The sequence below is a fragment of the Mirounga angustirostris genome, unplaced genomic scaffold, assembly GCF_029215605.1.
Source record: "Mirounga angustirostris isolate CCGP_5_RB_7025 unplaced genomic scaffold, mMirAng1.0.hap1 SCAF_14, whole genome shotgun sequence".
NCBI classification, from domain to species: Eukaryota; Metazoa; Chordata; class Mammalia; order Carnivora; family Phocidae; genus Mirounga; species Mirounga angustirostris.
This window is the reverse complement of record NW_026991722.1, coordinates 26,717,393-26,737,526: the sequence shown is the minus strand read 5'-3', so window position 1 is coordinate 26,737,526 and position 20,134 is coordinate 26,717,393. Positions and strand designations below refer to the sequence as shown.

Sequence of the window (20,134 nt, the reverse complement as noted above, 5' to 3'; positions counted from 1 at the left end):
ACTGTGGAGGCTCCGAGGACACTGGAAACTTCCCTGAGGACAAGGTTGGCTGGGAGAGCAAGAGACAGCAGGACACGATCCATCCAGCATGGAAGGAGCACCTGATCAGAGACAGGACCTGGGTTCTGGTCTATACATTCTCTCAGCATGCTGTGTGGCCATGGGCAAGTTGCATCCTCTCTCTGGGTCTCAGACTCCTCATCTGTAAAAATAACGGTGTGTGAGGCCCCGTCCTGTGCTGGGTTCCTTCCCGGAACCTCTCCACCATTCAGTCCTGGCCCCTAAATCTCTATTCTCCATCCCTTACCAATTAGGTTTGCCAATGTCTTAGTTAGCTGCCTATTCATGTCATTCTTGGTCTAATGTAGTACACTCTGGACTGTCTTTCCAACCTCCCTGCCAGCCTCTAGGGTCTGTTCTCCACATTGTCATGAGACTTCTCAACGCTGATCTCGCACACTGTTTAAAACCCATCAGATGCTCTCCCCCGAATTCGACTCCTTAGCCAGGCATGCAAGGATTATCACTGTCCCGCTCTATTCTCTTTCCATAGCTTCTGACCTCATTCACAAATATTTATTGAGCACTGCTCTGTGCCAAGCCCTGTTCTAGGAGCTCAGAATACAGCAATAAATCTTCAAGAGTCAGTTCAATTGTCATCTCTCTTGGAAAGCTTTCCCACACTCCACTCCTTCATGCCCACCAGCCGGGTGAGTTCATTGCCTCTTCCTCTGGGTGTGCACGCTGCTAAACCTGCCAGACTGGGAGAGAGCTGAGAACAGCAATCTCTCCTTCATTGCTGTATCACCAATGGGCATATTTAGGGAAGTTGTGTTCAGTTAATGCTTGCTTAATGGGTTGGTCAGTTTTATGTGTCGACTTGGCCAGGGCCAGTACCCAACATTTGGTCAAACACTACTCTAATGCTTCAGTGAAGGCATTTTTTAGATGAGATTAACATTTAAATCAGAAAACTTTGAATAGAGCAGATTACTCTTCACAATATGGGTGGGCCTCATCTAATCAGGTGAAGACCCTAGGAGAAAAAAGATCAACCTCCCCCCAAGGAAGGGGAAATTCTGCATTTGGACTGCCTTGAGTCTTGAGCTGCAACATCAGCTCTTCCCTGGGTCTCCAGCCTGCCAGCCTGCCCTGCAGATTTAGGACTCACCAACCCCACAATCATGAGAGACAATTCCTTAAACATTCTCTCTCTCTCTACACACACACACCCCCTATTGGTTCTGTTTCTCTGGAGAACCCTAATACACTGAGTGAATGATGCCACCCCACTTATCCAATACCTGTGGCTAAAGAAGGTGTAGGAGGAGGAAGAAGAAAAATGGGTAGCTTTTTCATATGCTTATTAGCCATTTTTATATCTTTATGAAGAACCCGCATAGGTCTTTTGTCCTTTTCATAATGCTGTTGTCTTTTATTATTGATTTGTAGGAGGTTTTCTTTTTTTTTTTTTTTTTGAAGATTTTATTTATATATCTGAGACAGAGAGAATGAGAGAGACAGAGAGCACATGAGAGGGGGGAAGGTCAGAGGGAGAAGCAGGCTCCCTGCCGAGCAGGGAGCCCGATGCGGGACTCGATCCAGGGACTCCAGGATCATGACCTGAGCCGAAGGCAGTCGCTTAACCAACTGAGCCACCCAGGCACCCTGTAGGAGGTTTTCAAGATACATTCTGGATACCTGTTCTTTGTCAGATATAAGTGGCTTATAAATATTTCCTCCTGGAATGTGGTCTGTGTTTTTATTTCTTAAATGATTAGTAGACATTTTTTAATTAGTAGAAATTTTTAATTTTGGTGAAGTCAAATCTACCCATGTTTTTCTGCTATGATTAGGGACTTACGTGTTTTAAGAATGTTTTCTCTAGAAGCTTTGTAGATTCACCTTTTGCACTTAAATTTATGACCCATTTCAAATTAATCTTTGTATGGTGTGAGGTAGAGGTCAAGGTTCATTTCTGCTCCATAAGGACATTCAGTGTTCCAGTCCCATTTTTGGGAAAGACATTCCTTTCCCCCATTAAATTCATTTAGTGCTCTTGTTAAAAATCAAGTTATACTCTATGGGTTTACCTCTAGAATTGATATTCTATTCCATTGATCTATGTAGTTATCCATATGCCAATACCATATTGTCCTATCTATTATAATTTCATAGTGTGTCTTGAAATCTGGCAGTATAAATTCTCCAACTTCAATCTTTAAGACTGTTTTGCTTATTCTAGGTCCTTCTGCAATTTCATGTACATCTTAGAATAAGCTTCAATTTCTGCAAAAAGTCTAATGGGATTATAATTGGGATAGCATCTTAACAATATGACATCTGGACCAAATTAAGTCTTCAAATCTATGAACATAGAATACATCTCCATTTATTCATATCTTACTGAGTTTCTCTCAGCTCTGCTCTGTAGTTTTCAGCATACAGGCTTCCCACATCTTTTGTTAAATTTCTTCCTAAGTATTTTATGTTTTTTGATGTTATTGTAAACAGCATTTTAAAAATATTTTTTAGAACTGTTTTAGATTTGGGGCGCTTAGGTGGCTCAGTCAGTTAAGCGTATGACTCTTGATCTCAGCTCAGATCTTGATCTCAGGGTTGTGAGTTCAAGCCCCACACTGGGCTCCGCACTGGGCTCCACACCGCACATGGAGCCTACTTTAAAAAAAAAAAAGTTTTTAGATTTAAAGAAACACTGTAAAGGCAGTACAGAGAGTTCCTAAATAACCCACACTTAGTTTTTCCTATTGTCAACAAATTACATTAGTGTGGTGCATCTTTCACAATTAATGAACAATACTGATATGATGTTATTAACTAGAGTTCAGTGTGTAATATTTCCTTAGTTTTTACCTAAAGTCCCTTTTCTGTTCCAGGATCCCATCCTGAACACCACATTACATTTAGTTGTCATGTGTCTTTAGGCTCCTTTGGACTGTAACAGTTTCTCAGAGTTTCCTTGTTTGTGATGACAGTTTTGAGGAGGTATTCTGTAGAATGCCCTTCAAGTGGGATTCGTCTGATTCTTTTCTCGTGATTAGACTGAGCTTATTGGTTTTTGGCAAGAAGACCACAGAGGTAAAGTGCCATTTTCATCATATCATGTCAAGAGCACATACTATCAACATAACTAATCACTGTTGATTTTGACCTTGATCACCTGGCTGAAGCAGAGTTTGTCAGCCTCCACTGCAACGTTACTTCACCCCTTCTCCATGCTATACCCTTGGGAAAGAAGTCTTCACTATGTGTAGCCCCACTTAAGGAGTGGAGAGTTATGCTCCACATCTTTTAGGGTAGAGTATAAATTATTTGGAATTCTTTTCCATGGGCGATCTGTCTATTCTCCCCCATGGATTTATTCCCCCTCTACAGCTGTGCTAATGTATGCATCATTTGCCATCCGTGTCTATTCTTTGGCGAAATTTGTGTTCAAATATTTTGCCTAAATAATTGGGTTGTTTGTTTTCTTATTCTTGGTTAAATTTTTACACATACCTATATATTTTTTTCCAGATACTGATGTGACTTTTCCAAGTATTTTCTCCCAGTCTGCAACTCCTCTTTTAATTTTTTTCAACAGTGTGTTTTGAAACAACAGAATTTTATTTTAGTGAAGTTCAGAGTATCTTTGTTCCTAGTGAGTGTTTATGATGTTGACTAAGAAGTCACTGCCGAACACAAGATCATAAAGATCCTCTCCCTGTTTCCTTCTGTAAGTTTCACAGCTTCAGGAATTATATTTAGGTCTGGGACTCATTTTTTCTTCTTTTTTCTTTCTTTTCTTTCTTTCCCTTTCTTTCTTTCTTTTCTTTTTCTTTCTTTCTTTCTTTCTTTTTCTTTCTTTCTCTTTTCTTTTCTTTTCTTTCTCTTTCTTTCTCCCTTCCTTCCTCCCTCCCTCCCTTCCTTCCTTCCTTCCTTCCTTTTTCTTTCTTTTGGAGAGAGAGTGCAAGCAGGGGTGAGGGAGGTGGGGAGAGGGAAGGGCAGAAAGGAGAGAAAGAACCCCAACTTGGGGCTCGATCTCACGGCCCTGAGATCATGACATGAGCCAAAATCAAGAGTTGGACCCTTAACCGACTAAGCCACCCAGGTACCCCTGAAACTCATTTTTTCTTAACCAATAATTCCTTTGTTTAGAGGCAACTATTGATAGTTGGCATTTCCATGAAGTTTTTTTTAAGCTGAGGAAGTTCAAAGTGTTTGTTTGTGTAGACTGCCTTTAAAAAAACAAACACAACTTTATTTTTCAGAGCAGTTTCAGGTTCACAGCAAAATTGAGCAGAAAGTACAGAGTGTTCCCATGTACCCCCAGCCCACCCTCTCCCCACATGCACAGCCTCCCCCACCACCAACATCCCCCACCAGAACAGGAAATGTGTCACAGTCAGTGAACCTGCATGGGCCCATCATTATCATCTGGAGTCCATAGTTCATATTACAGTTCACTCGGTGTTGTACATTAGATGGGTTTGGACGAACGTATAATGACATGTATCCACCCTTATAGTATCTCACAGAGTAGTTTCAGAGCCCTAAAATTCTTCTGTGCTCTGCCTATTTATCTCTCCTCCCCCACCCCACCTTTACCAACCCCTGAGCTTTTTACTGTCTCCATATTTTTGCCTTCTCCAGAATGTCATATAGTTGGAACCACACAGTTTGTAGCCTTTTCAGATTGGTTTTTTTCACTTAGTAACATGCATCTGAGGTTCCGCCATGTCTTTTCATGGCTTGATAGCTCATTTCTTGTAAGTGCTGAGTAACCATTCCATTGTCTGGATGTGCACGGTTTATCCATTCACCTACTGAAGGACATCTTTATTGATTCCAAGTTTGGGTTATTATGACTAGAGCTGCTATAAACATCCATGTGCAGGTTTTTGAGTGGACACAAACTTTCAACTCCTCTGGGTAAAGACCAAGGAGCATGATTGCTGGATCATATGGTAAAAGGATGTTTAATTTTGTAAGAAGTTGCCAAACTGGTTTCCAACGTGGCCATACCGGCAGTGAATGAGTGTTCCTGTTGCTCCACATCCTGGCCACCCTTTGGTGTTGTCAGTGTTTTGGATTTGCGTCATTCTAATCGGTTGTTTTCATTTGCACTTCCATAATGACCTCTCATTTGAGCATCTTTTCATATACTTACTTGCCATCTGTATATCTTCTTTGGTGAGGTATCTGGTTTTTTGCCCGTTTTTTTTCCTTTTGCCCATTTTTAAATGGAGTTGTTTTCTTATTGTTGAGTTTTAAGAGGTCTTTGTATATTTAGAACAACGGTCCTTTATCAGAAATGTCTTCTGCAAATATTTTCTCCCTGTGTCTCATCTTCTCATTTTCTTTACAATGACTTTGGCAGAGCAGGAATTTTTAGTTTTTATTTTTTCAAAATTTTATTTAAATTCTAGTTAGTTAACATATAGTGTAATATTGGTTTCAGGAGTAGAATTTAGTGATTCATCACTTACATGTAACACTCAGTGCTCATCATAGCAAGCGGCCTCCCTAATGCCATCACCCATCTGGCCCATTCCCCACCCACCACCCTCCATCAACCCTCAGTTTGTTCTCTGTAGTTAGGAGTCTCTTATGGTTTGCCTCTCTTTTTTTTTTTCCTTCCCGTATGTTCATCTGTTTTGTTTCTTAAATTCTACATATGAGTGAAATCATATAGTATATTTCTTTCTCTGACTTATTTCACTTAGCATAATACACTCTAGCTCCATCCACGTCACTGTAAATGGCAAGATTTCCTTCTTTTTGATGGCTGAGTAACATTCCACTGTATATATACACCATTATCTTCTTTATCTGTTCTCAGTTGATGGACATTTGGGCTCTTTCCATAGTTTGGCTACTGTTGATAACGTTGTTATAAACATCGGGGTGCATGTGTCCCTACAAATCTGTATTTTTGTATCCTTTGGGTAAATACCTAGTAGTGCGATTGCTGGGTCATAGGGTAGTTCTATTTTTAACTTTTTCGAGAAACCTCCATATTGTTTTCCAGAGTGGCTGCACCAGTTTGCATTCCCACCAGCAGTGTAAGAGGATTCCCCTTTCTCCACATCCTCGACAACATCTGTTGTTTCCTGCATTGTTAACATTGGCCATTCTGATAGGTGTGAGGTGGTATCTCATCATGGTTTTGATTTGTATTTCCCTGATGATGAGTGATGCTGAGCATCTTTTCATGTGTCTGTTAGCCATTTGTATGTCTACTTTGGAAAATGCCTATTCATGTCTTCTGCCCATTTCTTAACTAGATTATTATTATTGTACAAAAATACAGATTATTTGGTTTTGGGTGTTGAGTTTGGTAAGTTCTTTATAGAGTTAGGATACTAACCCTTTATCAGATATGTCATTTGCAAATATCTCCTCCCATTCTGTGGGCTTTTAGTTTTGTTGATTGTTTCCTTCGCTGTGTAGAGGCTTTTTATCCTGATGGTCCCAATAGTTCATTTTTGCTTTTGTTTCCCTTGCCTTCAGAGACATGTCTAGTAAGAAGTTGCTACAGCCAAGGTCAAAGAGGTTGCTGTCTGTGTTCTCCTCTAAGATTTTGATGGTTTCCTGTCTCATAGGAGGTCTTTAGACCTTGCTATAAACACCTATAGACCTTCCTTAGGTCTTTCATCCATTTTGGATTTATTTTTGTGTATGGTGTAAGAAAGCGGTCCAGGTTCATTCTTCATGTGGCTGTCCTGTTTTCCTAACACGCTTTGTTGGAGAGACTGTTTTCCATTGGATATTTTTTCCTGCTTTGTCAAAGATTAGTTGACCATATAGTTGTGGGCCCATTTCTCGGTTTTCTATTCTGTTCCACTGATCTACATGTCTGTTTTTATGTCAGTACTATACTCTCTTGATGACTACAGCTTTTTAATATAGCTTGAAGTCCAGAATCATGCCTCCAGCTTTGCTTTTCTTTTTCAGGATTGCTTTGGCTATTTGGGGTCTTTTGTGTTTCCATATAAATTTCAGGATTGTTTGTTCTAGCTCTGTGAAAAATGCTGGTGGTATTTTGATAGGGATTGCATTAAGTGTGTAGATTGCTTTGGGGTAGTATAGACAGTTTAACAATGTTTGTTCTTCCAATCCATGAGCATGGAATGTCTTTCCATTTCTTTTTGTCATCTTCAATTTCTTTCATAAGTGTTCTATAGTTTTCAGAGTAGGAGTTTTTAGTTTTAATTAAGTGCAGCTTATCATTTATTTCTTTTGTGGATTTTACCTTCAATGTTGTATGTAAAAAGTCATCATCATACCCAAGATCATGCAGATTTTCACCTGTGTTATCATCCAGCAAATTTGTCATTTGCTTCTATTTCTGTGAGGTTGTGTTGCCTATTTCTCCAAGAAATCATAAAAACCTTGAGGTTTTAAATCTCTGTATTCTCCACAGCATCTTGCATGCAGTAGATGCTCAATAGAATGATGGCTAAACAGGCTGGCTTACCAATAAGGAAAAAATGAAGGTTCCATAATTAGAGGCTGCACCCTATCTTTCTGGCTCCAGCTCTCATGGGCCCACCATTCTCACTGTACACATGCAGGTAGAAAAATAATTACTAGAGCCCACAACAAAATTGTGAAGTCCCCAGAGCCTTCTGTATATCCACCCTCCCTTTCCTATGACCTTGACACACAGTGGTCTCCATGGTTTCCTCATCTTTTTGCTTGGTAGCTGTCCAAAAAAGAAAAAAATTCTTATGTGCTTGGAGTAGAGCTTATTCACAATAATGCTTGCCAGTTTCTTTTATGTCATGAAAGGATTTTTCTTTTATAAAGGAAATGAGGGGCATTAATAAGTAGATGAAGAAGGATGTTAAGAGAATGTTGCCCTGGGGCGCCTGGGTAGCTCAGTCCTTGTTAAGCGTCTGCCTTCAGCTCAGGTCATGATCCCAGGGTCCAGGGATCGAGCCCCACATCAGGCTCCCTGCTCGGCAGGAAGCCTGCTTCTCCCTCTCCCACTCTCCCTGCTTGTGTTCCCTCTCTCGCTGTGTCTCTCTCTGTCAAATAAATAGGTAAAATCTTAAAAAAAAAAGAGAGGGAGAGAATGTTGTCCTAAAATCATGCCATGCTTAACACTTGTCCTGGGGAGAATGGGGCAAGGTCTGGGTCTGTCCCCTGAGATGTGTGTGTGTGTGTGTGTGTGTGCAAGAAAGAGAGACAGAGACATCAGCTAAGAGAACACTATTCATAGTTAATAGATTGGAGTGTTTACACAGTGAGAAGAGGAAAAAATTTTAATGAGCCGTCAATATAAAAATGATACTAATCACAGTTAGTTAGTAGAACGGTTTGCCATTTCCAGCAGATTATCATGCAGCATCCTAAGTACATAAGTCAGGGATTTTTAGACCCTTCTTCAAAACATGGGTTTCTGTGGCAATGTTTCCAGGACCCCACTACCCCCGTCCCACCTGAGCCACTCCTCATCTACTTACAAGATTTAATTTGAAAGACAGTTTCACCAAAGATGAAGAAAAGAGAACAGGGACCAGGGCCAAGGAGGGAAGGACTCCGCAAAGCACTGACATGAAAGATTAAATCTAGGCTAGATGAACTTGTGACTTGGATTAAACTTTTTCCTCCAACTCTGAAAAAAAGCAGCACAATAAGATGGCAATGGCTTGACCAGATATTAAAATGCATTACAAAGCCCTGATACTGATAATTCAAACAGTATGGCAGTGATACACGAAGGGACAGATTACTGGAAGAACAGAATCGAAAGTACAGAAATAGACCAAAACATGCACAGCCATTTGGTAAAAAATGAAGACGGCTCATAAAAGAAAAACAGCTGCTCCGAGTTATGAAATGGTCCTTGACAGGGAGACAAATGAGAAATCTCCTGAATTCTTGGAGGAAGTATGCTCTGAATGGGGCCTTTACTTTTACTCCTTCTACCCATGGTGTTGGGTTTGCCTGAGCTAAAATAAAATAGAGCACTTGCCGTAATCCTGTCTTCCTTTCTAAATTCAGGTAATTCAAGGCAGCTGGACAGCAGGCTGAGTTCCTGCTTTGTTAAATCTCCGTTCACCCAAGAGTCCTTCCAAGCTGCCCTGCTCTGGCCCTTCTGCCTCGGGCCCCATGTCCCTCCCGCTGCGGGGCCAGGTGCTCCTGGGCAGTGATGCAGGGCATCTTCAGGGGCCGGAGGCCCTTCCCAACCCTCATGCAGGCCAAGGCCCAGATACACGTGAAAGCAGAAAGCAGCTCTACTGTGGGCGCCCGCTCTGCCCGGCTCCTAGCCCCTGAGTTCTGGTTGGCCTGGGGTGCGGTGTGGTCACCACAGGTTTGTAAAACTCCCCAGGTGTTCCAAGGGTGTAGCTAGGGTTGAGAATGACCGCTTTAAGTGGCAAGGTTATCTTTCTTTCCGTAGAGCGTGGTAAATCATTCTCTGGGATGTAGGGGCGCCTGGGTGGCTCAGTCGTTAAGCGTCTGCCTTCGGCTCAGGTCATGATCCCAGGGTCCTGGGATCGAGCCCCGTATCGAGCCCCGCATCGGGCTCCCTGCTCCACGGGAAGCCTGCTTCTCCCTCTCCCGCTCTCCCTGCTTGTGTTCCCTCTCTCGCTGTGTCTCTGTCAAATAAATGAAATCTTTAAAAAACATAAATAAATAAGAGGATGTATATGGAAGCGCTTGGTACCTACGGTGCTACCTAATTGGCATCCACCGTGTCATCAGAACCTTCAGGGTGGGGCCCACAGGCTGAAGCAGAGGAGGCCCTCAGCCTCTCGGATGCTCATATTGTAGCTGCCGTTCGGTGACATGTTGTGCTGGGTGACAGGTGTGCAGGACCGGCCTTCCGTTACTGATGTTGATTTCAGGCGCATCGACCTCCTCCGGGTTTTTTTCTTCTAACAACCCCATTGCTGCCAATTGCAGAGGCTGTCGCCGATCCCCGGGGGTAGGTCTCAGGTGAGCGGGCTTCGTGAGCCAAGAGGCATCCCTGCTGCGCAGCCTGCGTCTGAGGGTTGTAACTGCCTCTTTCCTTCTCCAGGACCGTCCCTCCCCACAGAGCTCGGGCGGGTGCTGCCTGTGTCTAGCCGCCCACCCCTCTCCTGTGTCTTAGTGCCGGAAACAGCTTAGCTGTCCACACTGCCTTGTGGGCGCCTCTTAAAATACTTTCTTTGTAGCCAACTTGGTAATATGTTGTAGTTCTCCACACTCTCTGCTCTCCTCGCTCTCTCTCAAATAAAATCTATAAAAATGCATATATATATTTATATATATATGCGCTTTAACACACCCTATGTTTATAGCAGTGTTATTTACAATGGCCAAGATATGGAAGCAGCCCAAGTGTCCATCGATCGATGAATGGATAAAGAAGATGTGGTAGATACATACAATGGAATATTACTCAGCCATAAAAAAGACTGAAATCCTGCCATTTACAATGACGTATTTAGAGAGTATGCTGCCAAGTGAAATAAGTCAGTCAGAGAAAGACAAATACCATTTGATTTCTCTCCTATGTGGAATTAAAAAACAAAACAAATGAGCAAAGGGGAAAAAGAGAGAGAAACAAACCAAGAAACAGACTCTTAACTATCAAGAACCAACTGCTGGCCACCAGAGGGGAAAGGGGTGGGGGGACGGGTGAAACAAGTGATGGGGATTAAGGAGAGCACTTGTCGTGATGACACAGGGTGATGTACGGAAGTGCTGAATCACTATATTGTACATCTGAAACTAACATAACACTGTATGTTAACTGGAATTAAAAACTTTTTAAGATATATAAGCACTTTATTTTTATTCACTAGTTCATATGTCAGTTTTTTGGTTTTGTTGTTGTTGAAATCTTTATCAGAATAGTAGACTTTGGTATCCATAATTTGTTTCATTTACCCATTAGATACAAATAAACCAGTGGTCAATTATACACTGAATTTTATAAGTTTCGATCTTGCTTACTAAATAATTTTGGTAAAAAACTACCACATATGTTAAATGAAGGAGGCACTTAGATTTGAATCTCTTAGAAAATTCACTGTTAGTAATAAAGCAGTTTCCGGATTCGTCACTTTATTCAGTTATCCCCAGTCTGCCCTTTGGTCCTCAGTGGTCCTGGGTCAGAGCTAAATCTGAAGATTAGGACCCCAGGGCAGGGGGGCTCAAGGAGAAAGCTTCGCAGACTTCCTGCTCTAGACAGAATGTTTGTGTCCCCCCAGAATTCCGATGTTGACACCTATCCCCCACCCATGTGATGATATTGGGAGGTGGGGCCTTCGGGAGGTGATTAGGTCATGAGGCTGGAGCCCTCAAGAATGGGATTAGGGTCCTTAAAAGGGGATGAAGAGATCAGAGCTCTCTCTTTGCACCACATGCTACAATGAACAGTCAGTGGTCTGCGCCCCGGAAGAGGGGCCCTCCCCAGAACCCAACCGTGCTGGTCCCCTGATCCCAGACTCTGGCCTCCAGCATGGTGAGAAATACATGCCTGGTGTGTGTAAACCACCCTGTCCCTGCTACTTTTGATAATTCAGCCCAGACTAAGACACCTTCTAAGTTCTCCCAGGCCTGGATGTCAATTTTGTTCCTCATTTGTGTGGTTTTACACCTTACTCTCCCTAACAGTCCTGCGCACTTGTGAGCAGGGTTCGGGGCAGCCCCTTCTCAGCTGCTCCCGTGAAACTCAGCACCGTGTTGGGCACAGGCTAGCCTGCCAGTGACTAACTCTTTAACCCAGAGGAGGCTTTACCATGAAGCTGAAGAAACTTAAGCTCCCGGGACCCCTTTAAAGGCCCTACGAGGGCCCTAGGCACGTGTTCACCCGTCACAGGTATTGGTAAAATTTGCAGATAATGCAACTTATGCAATTATAAATGCATGATGTTTCTTAACATGGGAATTGTGAGAAATAAAGTGCATCAGAATTCCAGTATTTTTCAAACACAAACCTGTAGTGAGTGGTACTACAATGGGTACGTCTGTTTGTGAAGCTCAATATGCATCCTACCAGCAATAAATTCTGAACAACTAGAAAACTGAACTTTCTGTTCTCTCTATAGAAAATCTTACAAACTGTGAAAAGATGAAAACATGCAGTATTGTAGGAACAATGTTTTATAGAGGTATGTCAAGCAGTTAATAAAAAAAAATTTCTGCTGGACTTTTTGTGGTATATATCAGTCTGCAGTAAAGGGTTAGCTTAACAGATTCAGATTGTTCAAACCCTGCACATTCCAAAGATTGGTCCTTTACGGGCTCCTGGGAGAGAGCTTCTGAGCCCTTGGAATATCCTGATAAGAGGTGGTTTTTCAATACCTGAGGCCTTGGGCCACATTCTGTCAGTGTGAACAGATAGGTTAGGCTAACAGTGAGACTGATGGGGAATGCCTGCTTTCGTGTGTCCAAAGCCCTGGGCCATACCTTATCAGTGTGACCTCTGGGGGGCTGGGGACTGAGTAGCTGAGGTCAGCTGCATGGGAGCTGCTTGCCTGTTTGACTGACACCTCGCCCAGGACGAACCCTGGACACAAGTCTCAGGTGGGCTCACCTGATCGGTGACACTTCGCAGATGCTGATGCACAGCATGGATGGGAGAATTCCGCGCTCTCTGTGCAACCTCACTGGGACAGGATGAATAGGAGCCTGCACCTGGTCTCTCCTGGACCCCACCCTCTGTGCCTTTCCCCTTTGCTGATTTTCATCTGCATCCTCTCCCTGTAATAAACCACAACCACTAGCGTAACTGCTTTTCTGAGTCCTTCTAGCTTATCACAGAGCCTGAGGGTGGTCCTACAGACCTCCAACACAGTCAGCTTTTCGAATTTGCAACTGCTCTGATCTTTTTCACCCTCTGTAAATATTTACTTTCCTATCTAACCTTGTTTTCCTAATACTGCATTTTCCCAAAGAGGGACCCCAAAACTGCATAATGTCCAAACCCTACAAAATGTGGATCTACCTTTGAGTCCATGTCCTCTCTTCTCTTGGGCCTTTTCTCATGCTAATACCTTCACTTGGGGAGGAGTCAGCTGAGCCGAGCCACCTGAAAATTTCCTACTTCCTTTGGTTCTGGGCCAGAACTTTGCCCTCCCTCCGCCATGCCAGGGCCGTTACCCTACCCCCACTGCCCCTAATACTTCACCCACGACTCTGTTTTAGCATGTATCCCATCATAACATCATTACTTACATTACAGACGCACATGTGTCTGCCTCACTAGGCCGGGCAGGGCCTGGCTCTGTGGTTATTCCCTCCGGAAGGGAGGGGAGACAGAATGAGTCGAGGCATCTGGCAGAGGTAACGTGGTGAGTTAGAATTTGTGTTTATCACCAGATAGATCTTGAGCCTCCCCTCTCCCCCCACCCCCATTTACTAGCTGTGAGGGGTCAGGCAAGTTTACCTCTCTCAGTGCCCCAGTCTCCTTGATGGAAAATGGGTGACATGCCACTTGCCTGAAAGGCTGTCTTGAGCACTGAGTAAAGAAGATGCAGGTGAAAACGTAGCCAGCAATCTGAGTAAGAGGCTGGAACGAGGTGCCCTGAACTCGAATGTCAGTTTCCCCACCTACTGGCGCGGGACTCTGGCCACCTCCTCAATGTCTCCATTGTGTAATGGAGACATCAGTGCCTCCCTCACAGGGTCACTGTACTGATTAAGCAAGCTAACCAGTGCCTGGCTTGTAGGAAGGACTCAGTAAATGTCAGCTACTGTTAGACACTCAAGGAAGGCTAATTCCTTTCTCTTTCGTGGCATGCATAGCAGGAATAAATCTGTTCATAAACTCCGGCATTTGTGCTCATTTCCTCTCAATAAATATGATCCTGCTTGTGCCTCCGTCCCACTCCCACTCACGGAACAGGTAGGAAATTCAGCCTCAGGCACGGGGAGAGCCTCCCCCACACCCATACCCAAGAGGTGCTGGGGTCTGAAGAGGTTCCAGGTACCAGCCACCGCTTGTGGGCACCCTGAAGTGCAGTCTCTTTGGACATGCTTGGGAAGAGCTCCTGACACGTCTTTGGCTGTCCCTGGCCGTCACACCTTTGGGCAGCAGCCGTGAAGGGGCACTGGTCACCATCAGAAACCCACTGTCCTCTCTCCCCAGCTTGGAGGGCTCTCTCAAGTCTGGGTGGGGAAAACCATCCTGACCACCCCCAAGGACGTGCAGCAATATTCCCTCAAAGGGCTGTGGGCCAGGGCTTCCTAATAGCACCAACGGCCAGAGGCTGGTGCGCCCCCCCTGCCCCGCTGCTGGGGTATGAGGGGACGATCGAGTAAAGGGAGACGGAAAAGGACCCGGAGCTTCAGGGTGGACTTCTCCTGCTACCCCCATTCCTGACTGCAGCAGGCTTTCCCCTACAGCGAGGGCTCTCTCGTGTACACGGGAGCCTCAGGAATTATCAACCTTCCCTACAGCAGGTGACTGGGCCTCGGTGAGCTGCAGCTTCCTACAGCCCTGCAGGTCCACTCACCTACTCACTCATTCCAGATGCTTATCCTACTTCCAGGCACAAGGGTTTCTTAGCCCCGGCTGCCCCTTGGAATCCCTCTACCCGCAACCCCCCACCGACCCCCCAACTGGAGCTTTCTAAAAAGTGCCCATGCTGGACCCCCATTCTCCAGAAATTGACTTAATCAGTCAGAGGTGGAGGCCCTGTCACAAGTTAATTCTTAAATGCTCCCCAAGTGACTCCGATGTGCAGCCAGGGCTGGGAACCACGGGGTTAGAGCTTGTGGATTTGGATGAAACGGGTGAACTTGCACTGTCCTTTGGCACCCACCTGCCACGACCTCCTCCCGAGCTCTATGTAGGATGGTTACTGCTCCTCCCAGGACAGCAGGGCCTGATGGGAAAGGTCTTGGGTTGGAAGTCAGTTTGGAGTCCTGTCTGACCTTTGGTGAATAGTCTGTAGTTTAGTTTCCCTTTGGAAAATGAGAGAGAGAGAGAGAGAGAAAATAGATTTCTACCCTGTATTCCTCATGGGATTATGAGATATAGCTTTTCAGGGATAAAAAAAAGTTATAGAAGAGGCCATTTTTTATATATCCCCAATAAAGTCAGTACCCTAACACAGGAAATATGTTTTAATATCTTTACCTCTCTCCAGAGCTTATAGCAATCTTACCTCTAAGCTCTGAGGAGAATTGCAAAGAAAAGAAATTGGTGGGGGTATTAATAAAAGCCAAGACATAAGCCTGGTCCTAGTTACAAACTAAGAAAAATGCAATAGCCTTATTATATCCAAATATATCCAATTAAAAAGTATGCTAAAGAGCATTCAGTTTAAAACCAAACTGATTTTAAATTAGGGACTCAAACTGAGTGAAATACAGGAACTCATGCTAGCAAATACTTTCATGCCTTTTGGTTTCCTAATTTTATCAGCTTGTGTTGCTTCACTATGTTATTTATTTTGCTTACACTTGTGGTCCTCTTTAGGAGGAAAAAAAAGCAAATGTTTGGGCTTAATTAGGGGCTTGGCAAATGAGAACCATTTATTCTAACCTGAGATTAAAATAATCAGATAATTTTGATCACTTCCATAAACTGAAAGGGAGTGATAATAGTACTTAATAGAGGCTGGGTATTGCTCTCATGGCTTTACCTGTATTTTAATCCTCCAAAATGACAAACTCAAAGGGAAGGTACTCCAATTATCCTCATTTTGCACGAGGGGAAGCTGGAATATAGAGTACTTTAGTAACTGCCAAGATCACACAAGCAGTGAGTGGTAGAGAGGGACACAGAATTTGAACCCAGGCTAGCCCCAGAGTCTACGCTCTTAACCACTACCTGAGGATCTGACCAGATTGCTCAATTCCAAGGGACAGGAAGCATAGCTCTGGTTCTTCTCCCTCCAGAGCCCTCATCCCAAACCACAGAACACAGGCCTTTCTTTGTGTTTCTACTGATGTCAAAGGAGAGCACCAACCATCGCCCATGCTGGTGAGCACTACTAATAGAGGTATTTTATGTGTTATTTATTCAACAAATATTTACTGAGTGCCTTTCAAAGCACTGAGGGTAAAAGAGCAAAGGAGGCAAGGTCCTTGCCTACAAGAGGTCTACCTTCTGATGAAGGAAAAGGTAAGTAGATAGTTGTCTGTCCTTGGCAGCAGGACAACGACTCCTGGGGAGGGAAGCCCAGGGTGCCAGGAGAGCTCTTGAGAGAGAGTTGTACCCAAAGCTGGGGAGGCCAGGGATTGTTGGGGTTTTCCTGGAGAAGTGACCCTTCACCTTGGCTGCATATTAGAAACACTAGGAAGATTTCAAAAGATTGCTAAGCCCAGGCTACAGCCCAGATTAATCCATCAGAATCTCTTGAGCAATTTTTAAGAGCCCCTAAAACAGCAACCTCTAAAAGAACAGCATTACTATCCCCTGGGAATTTGTTAGAAATCCCATCCCAGATCTCCTAAGTCAGCTTCCCAGGGGGATTCTAACACAAACACAAGTTTGAGCAGTGGGTTGAGCAGTGGTTCTCAAACTTAAACGGGCATCAGAATTGCCTGCAGGACTCCTTAAAATACATTTAGTTTGCAAAGCCCCGGAGGCCTCACCCCCAGAGTCTTGGTTTAGTCCCAGTTCTGACAGAGTCTCACAGTGCACACTTAGAGAACCCGGCCCTAGAGAAAGGGATGGCCAAACTGGAATCTGAAGGGTAAGTCAGCATGGTGAGGAGGGTGAAAGGGTGGGATGAAAACATACTGATCACGCCATTGTATTTTTCTATTTTATTTCTGCTCTTTTTTTTTTTTTTACTTACTATGCTAGTCTTATTCTAACTTCATATGGATTATCTCATCCATTTTCAGCCTAGCTTTTCTCATATACATCTTTGAGGCTACAAACCTCCAAGTATTACTCTAGCAGAATCCCAAAAGTTTTGAGGTACCATGTTTTCACTGTCATTCAATTCTAAATACTTCCTAATGTCTAATACTATTTCTTCCTGAACTCAGGAGTTATTTACAAGTAGGTTTCTTAATTTCCAGACATAGGATTTTTTGCACTCACTTCTAGCTTAATTGCATTGTGGTCAGAGAACATACTTCTGGTATTTCAATCCTCTGAGATTTGAAATTGCTGGCCTAGTCTTGGGTCAGTTTTTACGACGTGTCCCACTTGTGCTCCAAAGGAACGCGCATTCTGCAGCTGGTCGAGGCAGCGTCCTCTATACGTTCATTAAACCATGTTTTTCAGGTTATTTAATTCTGTACATTTCTAATTTTTCAATATGCCTGTTCTATTCATTACCAAGACAGGTGTTACTATTTCCTGCAACTGGATTTTCTCATTCTCAATGCAGTTCAGACATTTTCTGCAATATCTATTTTGGCTATGTTACTAAGCACATGTAACTTTAAAACTGTTTTATCTGATAATTTTGTGGCTGTTCTGATGTTAATACAGCTACATCAATGTCCTCTGGGTTAGAATTTGCCTAGGTGTATCTTCTGCTATCTATTTAAATCCAGTATTTCTGTGCCCTTGTTTCAGATTTTTTTGTAAACAGCATATTCTCTCATATCTGACCATCTTTGTCAATAAGTAGAGATTTAGTAGAGATTAAGAAAAACTTAGGTAGTTTGAGATACATGATTTCCATTTATCCCACAATTTTGATGTTTCTATTTCTCTCCTTTATTTCTATCATTTGGATTTTTTTTTTTTTTTTTTTTTACATCCCGCTTATCCACCTGCCAGTTTGGAAGTTGCTTATTGTAGCAGGAGGCACTAACCTGGCCAGACACCTGTCTGCATGCAGCCAAGTGAACAACACCCAGCGTTGTCAGGCAGTGCTTTTTAAACTGTTGGTTGACACAGTTTAATGTGTCAGGAAATCAATGCAGTGGGTCACAATCAGCAGTTTTTAAAAAATAGAAGTATCAGAAGTATCTACTGAAATGGCTATTAGAATAGAAAGTACCTAATAGAGAGCCCATGAACTCTCTGCAGGAATGAGACAAGTCTCAATAAACACTATGGCTAACCGAGACAAACAGTGAAGGGCAGGTGATGAACAGATGAAATGGAAGGAACAGGTCATTTCCTCTCTTGTAGAATGGAGCTCCATTTGATTTTCTGGCCAGGCAGGGTCATTCCTGTATTATTTGAATTTTATATTAACACAATCCACTCTTGGTCCTATAATCCACTGTTGGTAAACATGTCAATACTCTGACAGTTGTTCAATTACAATGAGTTCATTTTTTAGAAAGAATACCATCAAGGATAGCATTTTTCAAATCGAAAACAAGACTTAAGAGCTGTCACTCTATTATATTTGCTAACACTCCTAAGAATGTGAATGTTTTTGGGGCACCTGGGTGGCTCAGTTGTTGAGCATCTGCCTTCAGCTCAGGTCATGATCTTGGGGTCCTGGGATCAAGACCCACGTCTGGCTCCCTGCTTGGAGGGGAGTCTGCTTCTCCCTCTCCCACTTCCCCTGCTTGTGTTCCTGCTCTTGCTGTCAATCTCTCTGTCAAATAAATAATGGAATCTTTAAAAAAGAATGTGAATGTTTTTATGACAATGGTCTGAATGAAATAAAAATAGAGGTGGTATTATATCTCATTTTTCTGTCACAAACACTCATTACATTCCAGGAAAGAAATCTGAAACATTAAAAAAAAATTTAGTGACTTCCTTTCTACCCAAGAAGGGACTGGATTTATCCTTATGCCTGCAACAATCAAAATATCCAAAAAATATGTAAAACAATTGCTTCTAAGGCACTGGACATCAGGCGGCATAGGAGAGTGATCCCTAGGAGTGAGGAAACAAATGGGGTGCACCCTACTGCCTAGAAAGATTCTCAGCTGCAGCACAGAAAACCCAGGCAGAGCCCAGCAGAGCCCCTGGATTAAGGAAATGGAGCCAAGAACCCAGAGAGACCAAGGTGGTGAGAATTTGCAAGATAAAGTGCCAGAGACAAGGAGCTAAACAGAGAGGCACCCCCTAAGAAATTCATCCCGGTGGTTGTAAGTGCATGTGAGGAAATGATCTGAGGCTGGGGAAAGAACTACCTGGAAGAATTGGGGGGAACAATGCTTAGCACTCACACAGAGCCAGGAATAGTACCTATCCCCAACAGCCAGAGTGTAAAAACTCATAATTCAAGAGGCACTGGGTACAATAACCAGGAAGATCTTGCCTCAGGAGTGGGGAACAGTTAGCTCTAGAAAGAGCACTGTTCTGGAGGTATCTAACACATCTTAAAAGCAAGACCTGAAAGGATCAAATGTTTCCAAGTAACAAAACTGTATCCCAGAGCAATGCTCAACTATATTCATAGGAATACAAATATATTCAGCACTTGACAAGGTAAAGTTTACAATGTCTGGCATATAAACAAAGATTACCAGGCATACAAAGAAGCAGGGAAACATGACCAATAATGAGGAGAAATATCAATCAAAAGTGAACCACAACTGACCCAGATGTTAGAATTTGCTGTTAAGGACAGTAAGACAGTTATTGTAACTTTATTCCATATGCTCAAAATTTACCGAACAGCAACTTGGAAGAGACTAAAATTAGATCCCAAATGAACTTCCAGAGATGAAAAATATACTGAATGAAATTACCAGATCATCAGTCATGCTGTATTTAAATGTTAATGAAGTCATATATACTTCTTAGATATACAAGGACCAATACTGTTTCTCAAAATTTCTTTAAAAAAACAGGTATAGGGGGCACCTGGGTGGCTCAGTCAGTTGAGCATCTGATTCTTGATCTCAGCTCAGGTCTTGATCTCAGGGTCATCAGTTCAAGCCCCTTGATGGGCTCCATGCTGGGCATGGAACCTACTTAAAAAATAGTAAAATAATATGTGTATATACAAAGCGTGTATATTAAGACATAATGTAAAATATATTTCTTACTGTGGTCACAAGTGAAAGTTTAGAACCACTAGTGGAGGGCCTTGTAAGTCATGTTTTATAAAAGCGTTTGTCTTTTACCCTGAGTGGGCTGGGAAAACATTGAAGGGTTGTAAGCAGAGCAGTTACATGATTCAATATGTGTTTTAAGAAGACAAATTTGTTGCTATGAGAAATAGCCAAAGGGAGGCCAGGATGAAAGCAACAAGACATGTTTCCTACAATTACAATAGTCCAGGTAAAAAAAGACATATATGCAGCA

The 20,134-nt window shown here is 43.0% G+C and overlaps 1 protein-coding gene across 3 annotated transcripts in view; it reads right to left on the bottom strand.

Moving 5' to 3' along the window:
- The window catches only part of PIAS2 (protein inhibitor of activated STAT 2), a 130,191-nt gene that overhangs the window by 6,103 nt on the left and 103,954 nt on the right, over positions 1-20,134 (bottom strand). The window contains exon 14 of one of the 3 annotated variants that reach the window (XM_054510310.2): positions 128-202. The exons of 1 other annotated variant lie outside the window; for it this stretch is intronic. In XM_054510310.2, coding sequence (XP_054366285.1) covers positions 143-202 — 60 coding nt within the window. In that variant the 3' untranslated portion in view covers positions 128-142. Of the gene's footprint in view, positions 1-127; positions 203-14,883; positions 14,908-20,134 lie in introns of those variants that run through there. One more of the 3 variants, XM_064577650.1, reaches the window with a different exon arrangement.